Consider the following 12,186-nt stretch of genomic DNA (forward strand, 5'->3'; position numbering starts at 1 on the left):
TGGTACACAATTTTTAATTAATCACAGACCTTTATCAGTAGATTTTACCACTTTTTGAAAGAAACATAGCAATTTAATAATGCTAAATAATGATGACGTACCTTTGAAAGCAAGAATAAACTAAAATTTCTCATTCAAAAGCTGAATTAGATAAAATTACATTAAGTAATTAATAACTTTTCCTTGCTTCACTTGCTTCACTGTACTGTAATGCAACAATATAAATTAAAGAAGGATTCACAAGAATCTGGTACTTCTTCCAGGTGATCTCAATCTAAACTTGACCTCTAATACCATAAATCTTAACAGTAAGAAGAAAAGAGGAAAGAGGACGTTTCTGGTTGGGATTCTCATTTGATCAGTAGGAGGTGGCATGCTGTGTGTAGTCATTAAACTGGAAAAAGAAAGGTTTACGGGAGTCATAGTCACAATTTAAATGTTAACTGAGAATCTAGCTACATAAAGATGTAGCTTGTAGAGGTCTAACAAAGAGAAAAGCTTACCTATATCAATTCAAATCAGTTTCCTTTAAGCTGTGTTATAACAAAAGGTTGTTAAAATCCTATTTTAACAACAATCTAGCTCATAAACCAAAGGTAGCTTGATCATATAGGCCAGCGGTCCCCAACCTTTTTGGCACCAGGGACTGGTTTGTGGAAGAAAATTTTTCCATGGACCGGGGATGGAAGGGTGGGGAAGGTTTTGGGATGATTCAAGTGCATTACATTTACTGTGCACTTTATTTCTATTATTATTACATTGTAATATATAATGAAATAATTATGCAACTTACCATAATGCTGAATCAGTGGGAGCCCTGAGCTTGTTTTCACTTGCCACCCACTGATAGGGTTTTGATATGAGTCTGCAAGCAGTTTATTATGGTCTGTGAAGTCAAACCTCTCTGCTAATGATAATGTGTATTTGCAGCTGCTCCCCAGCGCTAGCATCACCGCCTCAGCTCCACCTCAGATCATCAGGTATTAGATTCTCATAAGGAGCGCACAACCTAGATCCCTCGCATGCATAGTTCACAGTAGGGTTCGTGCTCCTATGAGAATCTAGTGCTGCCGCTGATCTGACAGGAGGCGGAGCTCAGGCAGTGATGCAAGCAATGGGGAGCGACTGTAAATACAGATGAAGCTTTGCTCATTCACCTACTGCTCACCTCCTGCTGTGCAGCCCGGTTCCTAACAGGCCACGTACCAGTACCTGTCTGTGGCCCGGGTGTTGGGGACCCCTGATATAGGCTCTAGAGTTACTAAGTGCCCTCGTACAAACAGCATACTCTTCTATCAAACATTTTATGGATAAGATTCCAAGGGGCTGATGAGCTTTGTGGCAAGTTAGCATTTAGAGTATGATGCTTTGTCTTAAAATAAATACAAAATGAATACAAGTATAAACATATGTTTTAAAACACATATTCAAACTCAGACTTCAAAGCAACCCTTGAAAGACAATCTCCACAGACATGCACGATGAGATTTTTTTCTGCTCTGTTAAAATGGAGCTTGACATTAGTGTTGAGAAATAAACTGCTAAAATCAGATATACATTAGTTTTCATTTCTTGAATGATTTCTACAGGACTGGAACTGTGCCAAGAAATCACCCCCCACCCCCCAACCCCGCTGCTACAGGTACGACTATCTTCCTTACAAGGCTGCACACCTAGTAAGTGGCAAAAGCAAGCTCCAAACTAATAGTTCTATACATTGCTCTAAACTATATCCCACTATTGTCTCAACTTAAAAAAAAAAAAAAATCAAGAGATAAATTACATACTAGTTTTTCCCTACTGTCCAAAGTCAATCTACAAACAATAAGTATAGGTATATATATTTGATATTAAATATTGATATTTCAAATAAATTACCTTGATTTTTTTCTGCTTCTTCTACAGAACCAATATACTTAGTAGACACTTGATGGTTATCTAATGAAGGGTCCAACGCATAACCTGAAAGGAGAAAAGTACAAATTACTGACTCCATTTTTTTCCATTTACAATTCATTTTAATTCTATACACATTTACTCATTTTACATTTTCCTTCCCAGATGCTGAAAATGGTCTCTTTTTTTGTTTGTTTTCTTGTGACTTTATTTCTTCCTTATGTTCTGAAAGTATTACAGCTTCCTTTATCATCAGGATGTACACACCAATAATTCTATCACAAGCAAACCAAATTTTCGATTGTAAAGTTGCTTGTGCAAGATAATTTCAAAGGCCTTTCATTGTGTTGGATCTCTCTGAGCTTATCTCCAAAAGAGTTATCACTTTATCACATTCAACTGTCCACTGTTACTCTGAGGACTAATCCTTCTTTCGTGAGCTATGTTTCTATTTAGAATCATTAACCCAAATCTCAGGCTGGACAATGAATGATTTCAGTAGAACAGATGAATCTAGCATATTGACATTACATTACTAAGAGCCTGTTAGGCCAAAATATCAAACTTTAGTCTTAAATTTTCTAAGAGCTTAAAAATATACATACATCATACATTCAGGAGTTTAGAAATCTTTTTATTTTTGGTAACAGATAATGCATGGTTTAGTTTATCAAGTTATATAAACCTTTAAATAAAAAAGAAATAGGGTAAGAAGAATTACATAAAATTTAGCTATTATTTTGGAAATGTTATTCTCAGTAAAGATAGTCTTCCCTCCCAATTTAAAAACAGTATATTTCTACTTCATAAATCATTATTTATATTTCTTTGGTAAGAGCAGTAAGGATATCTACTAGCATATTTATATACTCCTTCAGCTAGAGTGTATAGCTACATATAAATGTAGTCTTCAGTGGTCTATGGGAACTTCAGGAAAGAAAGTCTATATTAACTCAAATCAGTTTTTCTTCAACTGGGGGTGCTAGTATGATAAATGTTTGGTAAAATCAGTTTTAGTAATAATCCAGTATATTCACAAAAGAGAGCTAGATCATTAAATCAGTCTATGGTCTACAACCCATGTGAACAATCATGAAATACTACATAAGAGTACTTGCGCATTTTTTTTTAACGGTACATTCTAGTGAATATAGTTAACAATTAGATTTTCTTATTTATTTATTTACATTTTAATTTTCCAGCTGAAGATTAAAGGGAACTTCTTTTGGGAAAAAGAAAAAGATTTGTCATCAAACATACTTTTCAAACAAGCTAAGCACGTAGGTGCTCAACTCACCCTCATGATACGCTAACACTGAACCAACCACCTAGGTATTAGCTCATTTGCATATAGTTTTTTCTTTGGTATTAAAATATGTTCTTGGCCTGAGGAGAGAGATTGATGGCAGAAAGCAGCTTTGCAACCTCTGAAGTCACAGGTTCAAATCCCATAAGTTATTTTATCTTTCATCTCTTTGACACAGAGAATAGTGTTTAGTGTTCTATAAATTATTTTTCTAAAATGAGAGTTCATAAGGCTCATGTAAAATTTAAACCAACATACCCTAAGTTAAAAATCCCCATCTCAACCATAAAAATTTATCTAAAATGTAATTCTGCCTTGAAGGAGATATATGTCTACACAAATGGCATTGCATTATGTGTTTAGGGAGATGATGTAGGAGGCAGAGAGGGAAGGGAGATCTCTGGTTCTTCTTATGGTCTCTGTGTAAGCACCAACTGCCAGCTCATCTGGCCTGGAATTTCCTCTTCTTCTGACGAAAGGAACTTATGTTCTCCTCCTTCTCCACACCCTCTGCGGTAAAATCTTTACTGCCACTATCACCATTACCACTACTGCCTCCCACCCAGGTAATTAGGGGATAATAGTATTTTCCCTTTACTAATAAGGGTTGTTAAATATTTATATATTGATAAATGTCTTACTAGAAGTTAGCCAGCAACAGAACAAGATATAACTCTAACACTACAGAATTTTAGTCCAATTAGTTTTCTACCAACCTATGTCTCAAATAAGTGAATATATCTACATTTAAGATCTGAAATATTCTTATCTATTTTTCTGAAGCTTATTTTCCATTTTATCTTTTTAATAGAATTACTGTTTACTTCTTTTTTTTAATTTTTAAATTTATTTTCTTTATTTTTTTGGCTGCGTCGGGTCTTAGTTGCAGTACACAGGATCTTTCATTGCAGCGTGCTGGCTCTTCATTGTGGTGCGCAGGCTTCTTTCTAGTTGTGGCGTGTGGGCTGCAGGGCACGTGGGCTCTGTAGTTTGTGGCATGCGGGGTCTCTTGTTGAGGTGTGCGAGCTCAGTAGTAGTAGCGCATGGGCTTAGTTGCCCTGCGGCATGTGGGATCTCAGTTCCCTGACCAGGGATTGAACCTGTGTCCCCTGCATTGGAAGGCAGATTCTTTACCACTGGACCACGAGGGAAGTCCCAATGTTTGCTTTCTTTCTTTGTAGTTTTACTTGAAATGGCTCTAATAATACTAGTTTTATTGTTAGATTCTTAAGATTAGTAATATTAATGTCTCAATAGGTAAATGAGAAGAGACTGTAAACAATTTGCAAAAGAATGATTACAAATATATGAAAAAACCTTCAAACCTCACTAGTAATCCAAAAGGATAAAGTTAAAATAAAGAAATACAATATTTTGACTATCAAATAAACAAAGGAAAAACAATCATATGGATCTTGAGTAAGGAGAAGTAGGATTTTTATACATGGTGGTGGCAGTAAAAGTTGGGAGAATTCTTTTGGAAAACAATTTGACAATATATAACAAAAGTTTTAAAAACATTTACATTCTTAGATCCACTTCTGGAGATTCATCTTAATAACGAAAAAAAACCCATAAAGTTTTATGCACAGACAAATTCACTACCACGTTTTAAAAAGCATTTTACTGCAGCTTAAAATATACATCACCACATTTTAAATAATGAAAACCAGAACTTGCAATCTAAATGATACAAGAATTTTTACATAAATTATGACATCTTCATTCAGCAGGGTATTTTAAAAAATCATTTAAAAATGTTAATAAAAGGGTTTAATAAAGAGTTAATATTGAAGTTAAAACTCAGTTAATAATGAGTGTGGTGAAACTAAAGGTGTTTATTAATTAAAAAAATTTTTTTTATTGGAGTATACTTGCTTTACAATGTTGTGTTAGTTTCTGCTGTACAATGAAGTGAATCAGCTTAAACGTGTCTATTTAAAATTTTCCACTTTCATAGACTGGTGTAGAGAAAATCATGAGCAAAAGGAGGACAAAGGGGAGAAACCTCACTGAGAAGCCCCAAGTAAGACCAGTAAGGGAACAGGCCAGAAACCCAAGACAAAAAGGGAGGAGAACAGGACAAAAGAATTCACACAAACCATTGAGAGACTAAGAACTCAGGACAAACATGATAAATGGGAGCTAAAAGCAAAACTGTAGCATAAGTAAATGGGATGATACAGTAAAGGAGACTATCTTCACAGATTAAGGAATAGAGGTGGCTGTGATAAACTAAGTAAAATAATACACTTAGATTATAACACTGCTATAACCATTTAAAAATGGTTAGAAAAGTAGGATCAATGTTTGTTCTATATCCCAGCAGAGTTATAGAGTGATAAATATGAGACTTAGGTAAAGATGAATTCCTGGACTTCCCTGGTGGTACAGTGATTAAGAACCCGCCTGCCAATGGGGGGGACATGGGTTCGATCCCTGATCCAGGAAGATCCCACATGCTGCGGAGCAACTAAGCCCGTGCACTACAACTACTGAACCTGCACTCTAGAGCCCGTGAGCCACAACTACTGAGCCCGTATGCCACAACTACTGAAGCCCGCGTGCCTAGAGCCCATTCTCCGCAACAAGAGAAGCCACCACAATGAGAAGCCCCCGCTCGCCGCAACTAGAGAAAGCCCGTGCGCGGCAACGAAGACCCAACACAGTCAAAAATAATAAATAAATAAAATAAATTAATTAATTTTAAAAAAGCTGAATTCCTGTGCCATCTCCTTCATGTCTCGTAGGTAAGAGAGACATGTCCTGTGTCTTATACAAGATATTAGGAAGGTTTGCTCGCTGGTACTTTGCAAATCAGAGAAGGTAACAGAAAGGTCTCATAGCTTTACATTCCATGTGTAAGAGTGAGAGGAAAAACTCAGATAGGAATTACTATCAGAAGCTAGACAAGAACTTTCTATGAGAAAATCAGACTTTTAAATTAACAGAAGCTATATGTGCTTAGTACTTGGGGGTAAAGAAAAAAAGACTGCTAAACCTGAGGTTGGTTAACTTGTTTATTAATTTAAGTTCAGATAAATGGTTCTCAGTTCTAAGATTCGCATAAGGGAGACAAAACATACATTACTTAATTTGCAAGTGGCTACTCCTTTTATTCCAGGCCACCTAACACAGTATACCCCACATTCCTTTTTTATGTCTTTAACTCACTAAATAGTTCAATCTCTGTCCTAGTCCACCCCCTCTTAATGGAAGAGGCAAAAAATACCAGCTATTTTTTTTTCAAATAAGCCGTTTCTGAACCTGGGTCTAAAGCCAACTGAATAGCTTTCAATGCTATAGGATAGTTCAAGAAAAGTAGGTATCTGTATGAACTTAATTTGAATTTTTTTTCATCTGTTTTATTTTGTTTTAAAGATTTAAGCTACCCAAATTATTGTTTAAGGCCCTTCCTTCTAAAGTCTAAAAAAACCCATGCAGAGTCTTTAAAAGTCTGTTTTATTATAGGCTAGGATATAATAAATTCATGATGCAATAGAATTGATTTTTACGTAATGCACATATACTTTAGATTTACATGGGATCCCTTATACAAGCAATGGGTACAATGCATTTATAACCATTTTTGGGTACAATGCATTTATAACCATTTTATTGGACTGGAAGTGTCACTGAACTCTTTTAGGAGATTTCAGAGGTATAAAGTCTTTGCTATGACTTTTGGCACCTGTTAAGTCAATTATAACCTTGCCACGGTGAAATATAATTTAGTATATGTCAATCATTTTACAACCAGTTTCCAAGAACATATTGTGGATAAATAACTAAGACTATCTGTACTAAACCTCTAAACTAATTCACGATGAATCAGTTTGCATTGCTCACTAAAAACTAGAAAAAAGTAATTTTCTAACATTAGAATAATTATGTAAATTGTAATATAAACCCATCAGTGGATATTACATAGCACTTAAAAATAATAAGCTTTGAGATTATAAAGTAACACTGAAAAATGCTTATGATAGAATATTGAATTAAAAAGTTGCAAAATTTTCAGTTTAGAAGGATTATAGCTCTGTAATACAAATATGTATAATAAAAAAGACTTGGAGGAATAAAATATCTACTAAAAGTAGATATTTTAGTATAGTGGGATTATAGGTAACCTTTTTCTTCTCTTTCCTAAATGTTTAAAATTTGTTTATGTTATTTTTTAGTGAAAACAATTGCTATTAAAAAGCATCACCGAATACGTAACATTTCACATGATATTGATTTCTCAACTTTTTTTTTGGGTGCTGTCTTATAATAATGGAAGTTAATGGTAGATAGGACAGAAAAATCTGTTTAGAACTTTAAAAAAATTCTATAAGAAATAAAAGGAGGAGGTATTAGAATTTTAACTACAAAGAAAACTAAATGAAAATAAGAGAGACAATGTTGCTGATGTCTAAAAATGTGATTATTAAATCTCTTGTTAAAAAAGTTCAGGGCTTCCCTGGTGGCGCAGCGGTTGAGAGTCTGCCTGCCAATGCAGGGGACACGGGTTCGGGCCCTGGTCTGGGAAGATCCCACATGCCACGGAGCAACTAGGCCCGTGAGCCACAACTACTGAGCCTGCGCGTCTGGAGCCTGTGCTCCGCAACAAGAGAGGCCGCGATAGTGAGAGGCCTGTGCACTGCAATGAAGAGTGGTCCCCGCTTGCCACAACTAGAGAAAGCCCTCACACAAAAGCAAAGACCCAACACAGCCAAAACTAAATAAATTAATTAATTAAAAAAAAAAAATAGTTGAGTTTTCTTTTTCAGTTACTCTTTGGGGAAGAGAACATCAGCATAAGTAATTGATTCATAAAGATCACTACAACAGGCATAAAAACATTCTCAGTTACTTTGCTCACCCACCCTACCAAAAAGCTCTTCAAAGCAGAAGGTGATCAGTATGTCTGTCAACCTACAAATGTAGATTATGGGAAGGGAAAGAAAAGGCACTACCAAATATGGACAAAGCTGATATGTGACCAGACCTATGATCTGTAGAACCATCAGCAAGGACATTATTATAAAGACCATCTTCTTGTAGAGGGGATTCCCAGCCTTGTATGCACATTAACTTTCTCAAATCCCACCACTGATAGGATATAAATATTTTACGCAATGAATTTGTGGCCATTCCATTTCCTGATATCCCTCAGTAATCAACAGAAAACTTTTCAGAGATAAAATTTGAGAAAGAGAGTAAAGTCAACTAGTGCATAAGAAGATAAAAATATACCTCTTAACACTATCCTGTTATTTACCAATTTCAACAGCAGTCTACATGCAAGTCATTCAATAACAAGCATTTAAAAAGTACAACAGAGAACGTTCTGTTTTTAAGACCACAGAATATTTCCAGTACTCAGAAATCAGAGCAGATTTAGAATGACAGCTAAAAATATTAGTGCACCTTCCCATTTGTATAAATATTTATAGATGTGTATAAGAAAACATACTACCCTTTTAAGGAATCCAGGTTAATAAATTTAAAAAGCCAGAAGATAAAATCGATTATTGCGTGCACACACACACACACTCTCTCACACACACACACACCCCCCCCCACTTCTAATAAGGTTTAACTTGAAACTCACGTATCACCTTACCGTATGTGGCAAAAGTTCTTCTTTGCTGTTCAAACATAAAATCATTGATATGGGCTGGTTCAGCATATCCAGAAAGCATATTTCTAGGGGCAGCCATTTGCTGTGTTCTGAAGGGATTTTCTGGTCCAAACTACAATGTTATAAGAAAAAAACAAACAAAAACCACCAAATTCTCAGTGTATAAAGCTAGAATTAGTAGAATTATTGCACAATGTATTTTTAACTCTAAATCATCAGGGGCCCATTAACCTATTTGGGAACATGCTCACCTCACATGGTTTAGTACAACTGGACAATGGGGGTTAGCACTGTTTGGCAGCCACTAGGACTGGAGAGGAACCAGCTCACCCAAGCCTATGTGTGGCTATTGAAATTTAAATTAATTAAAATATTCAGTTCCTCAGTCATACCAGCCACATTTCAAGAGCTCAACAGCCACATACAATTACTGGCTACTACATTTTCATTATTGCAGGAAGTTCTATTTGACAGTGTTGCTCTAGATAACTGAGACACACTATAGTTTTGTCTAAATGATGATTTGGGGGATTTTTGGAATGGTACCATGATGTAATTTAAAAAACACATGTTTCTCTGCTACTAGATTATGAGTTCCTCAAAGGTGAAGACTTAGAACCCTCAATACTTTCCATAGTGCCTGGCATATAGAAAGCACTAATGAAGGAAAGATTAATCAGAGTCTCACTGGGGGCAGAAGATAGGAAATAGACAATAAAAGTAAAGTGCTTGAAAAAGTCCCTAGGAAAAGACATTACAAATGTAAATAAAACTTCTCCACTCTGAAAAGTCACACTATGAAAATCATACACAAAATAGTGCCATTATTATCTATATGTTTACAATGTTTTGAGTTTCCAGAATGGCTTTCCAAATGTTATTTAATTTGATCTGTACAAAAATTCTGGAAAGTTAAAGAGGTATTCTCTTTCTCATGTTAGAAGTGGAGAAAAAGGTCAAGATGACATACCTTGCCTGCCTAAAGTCACTAATGCTATTAGAAAAGGTATCGGGAAGATCCAACTCTTTTCTTTCCAGTTTTAAAAATAAAGAATAAAATGAACTTCCCACTTTGGAAACAGTGGAACTGGACAGGATATTTTTATTTGAATTCTGGAAGGTCGACTGTCATAATAAATATTTTGACATTAGAACATCTTAGGTCACTACCATTTGAAACCACCTTTTCCATGATACACTTCCAGAGCCATAAATATAAATTATTGATCTTTCCTTAACCAGAATGTTGTCTTCTCTACATGTCAACATTATGCTATGCATAAAAATCTGAATTTAAACATTAATTTGCCTTATAATTTTTTCTGCTTTAGAAGAAAATAAATTACTATAATATTCCTTTCTATTGACAGCTTCCATTTCTAGGTTTAAAATGATTCAATCTTAAGATATCTGATTCATATATAAAGCTTTTATTACTATTTATTCTAAATTATAATAAAGGACAGGGCAAGACTTTATAGCCCATATTAGTTCTTCCTGAGCTGACGGGTGGAAATGTAGGGAAAAAAATCTAGATTGCTGAATGCTGGAAGCTACAGTTAACTTCATTCAGTCATGAAATTTATTACAAAAACAAAAACATCCATAAAATTAAAGATAATAAAATGACTTAAGTTGACTAGATGATCTACTTGCTACAGTCAGTTAACATCTGCAAAGCAGCATGCAATATTTCTGGGGGTAAAAAATTCCAAAATGATAAAAATCCCCATTGCCTATATTGTTACTCCTATCACATATAATAAATTACCAATCGTTATGCTTATAATTTCCAATTTAAAAAAGGAAAGTACAATTTCCATATTCTAATTTTATTAAGATTTTACAAAAAGGGAATAATTCTTCTACAGGTCATATATATCAAACTGCCTCCATATTTTAAAGAAAAATTCTCAGTGTTAAGAACTTTGATTTCTATAGGAGTATAGATCCATATATTACAGCAAAGTATATCTTGTGGTACTCTTCCTAACACTGTCTAAAAATTTAAACGTGCTTATATTTCATACATATTTAAGCTGAGACAACAAAAAAATCTTCCACTGATATAGGAAGCTGCCTGGGGCAGGCTCATCTACTTCTGGCTCACCTTAACTTTCTGGTTACTGGCAGCTATTGGAGCTGACCTCAAAGACATTACATGTCAACAGAGGAAGGCAGAGAATGTTATTCAGCAGGACTCAGCTCTTACCAATTACTCTCTCAGATGTTCCTGGTCTGTGTGAATATGCAACTCTTAATTCTGGGTTAACCATTAAAAAAACAAAACAATGCATATTTAAAAATACACAAAACTGATTTCTAAATGCTTCTTTTCAACTTTTGGTAGTTAAGTCTAAGCCTAAGTTTGTATTCAAGTGATTTTTAAAAATACATATTCAAGTTAATTAGGTATGAGTATTTAATAGTTTTTAGCTAAGATAATATTGAAGTACACCACAGTCAATTACAATTGTAAATCTCCCATATAAAATATACATATTTATGTATTAATTCAGACATTGCACCAAAAAAGAAAATGTTTCTGAGGTAAGTAACCTTACATCTTTCATCTCAGTGAAGTAGTGATTTATTTATAAACTTGGGAGAAAAGCATTTTTAATTTAAGACATTAGTTGATAAATCTAAGAGATCCATGTATTATAAGGCAGTGGTTCTCACGTCTTCAGCAGGCAGAGTACTTGAGGGTTGATGCCTTAGCAGTATATTATAACATCACAGGAATTAATAAAATTCATATAAGTAAAAATTGACTATATGAAATCATAACCATGAATTCATATATAGGAAAAAAACCCATGTTATTCAACAAATAATCATATACTCAGGTTGCTGTATTAAGTTTTCCATTAATATTCATTGCAGTAATCAATGTATAAAACATTTATAAACAAATTTTAAGGCGAGAAGAGCATACTGATTAATTATTATTTTCTATAATTTTGGAAAAGATCACCACAATTCAACTTTATTGGCAGAATACCTCAATCTTGTAAGACATAAGCACAGTTTAATTATTATGATAGTATATTTTATTAGTGGTTCTATGACCTTGTGCCTCAGTTTCCTCATCTATAAAATAAAAGAGCTGATCTATATGACTTCTAAAGTCCATTCTAACATTAATATTTATAGCAGCCCTTACAGGCCAGATTTTAAACAGTAACTGGCATTTTCCCCCTCTAAAACTTTATATTTTTTCTATTCCTAAAAGTAATATTATTTTAAGGAGTCTGAAATTCTCTCTGAGGCTTATGGGCTTTATATGAGTCTAGAGAAGCTAACAAACAGACTTTTCTCTAGGCGGAACCAAAAGGATTGCGTGAAATGAAGAAAA

General features: G+C 34.4%; 2 protein-coding genes across 8 annotated transcripts in view; one reads left to right on the forward strand and one right to left on the reverse strand.

Annotated features, from left to right (window-relative positions):
• METTL24 (methyltransferase like 24) overlaps positions 1–12,186 on the forward strand; it is a 180,951-nt gene that overhangs the window by 147,539 nt on the left and 21,226 nt on the right. Inside the window, exon 6 of one of the 5 annotated variants that reach the window (XM_082404873.1) lies at positions 5,529–8,792. The exons of 2 other annotated variants lie outside the window; for them this stretch is intronic. In XM_082404873.1, the coding sequence (XP_082260999.1) occupies positions 5,529–5,564 (36 nt within the window). In that variant the 3' untranslated portion in view covers positions 5,565–8,792. 2 more of the 5 variants (XM_082404869.1, XM_082404868.1) reach the window with 2 other exon arrangements.
• Positions 1–12,186, reverse strand: part of CDC40 (cell division cycle 40) — a 54,640-nt gene that overhangs the window by 20,970 nt on the left and 21,484 nt on the right. For 2 of the 3 annotated variants that reach the window (XM_082404769.1, XM_082404770.1), the window contains exons 3-4: positions 8,811–8,940; positions 1,879–1,962 (exon numbers count right to left, since the gene is read on the reverse strand). In XM_082404769.1, the coding sequence (XP_082260895.1) occupies positions 1,879–1,962; positions 8,811–8,940 (214 nt within the window). Of the gene's footprint in view, positions 1–1,878; positions 1,963–8,810; positions 8,941–11,040; positions 11,092–12,186 lie in introns of all 3 variants that reach the window. The other variant, XM_082404771.1, reaches the window with a different exon arrangement.

This window comes from Balaenoptera borealis (assembly GCF_965194805.1).
Source record: "Balaenoptera borealis genome assembly, chromosome: 9".
NCBI lineage: Eukaryota > Metazoa > Chordata > Mammalia > Artiodactyla > Balaenopteridae > Balaenoptera > Balaenoptera borealis.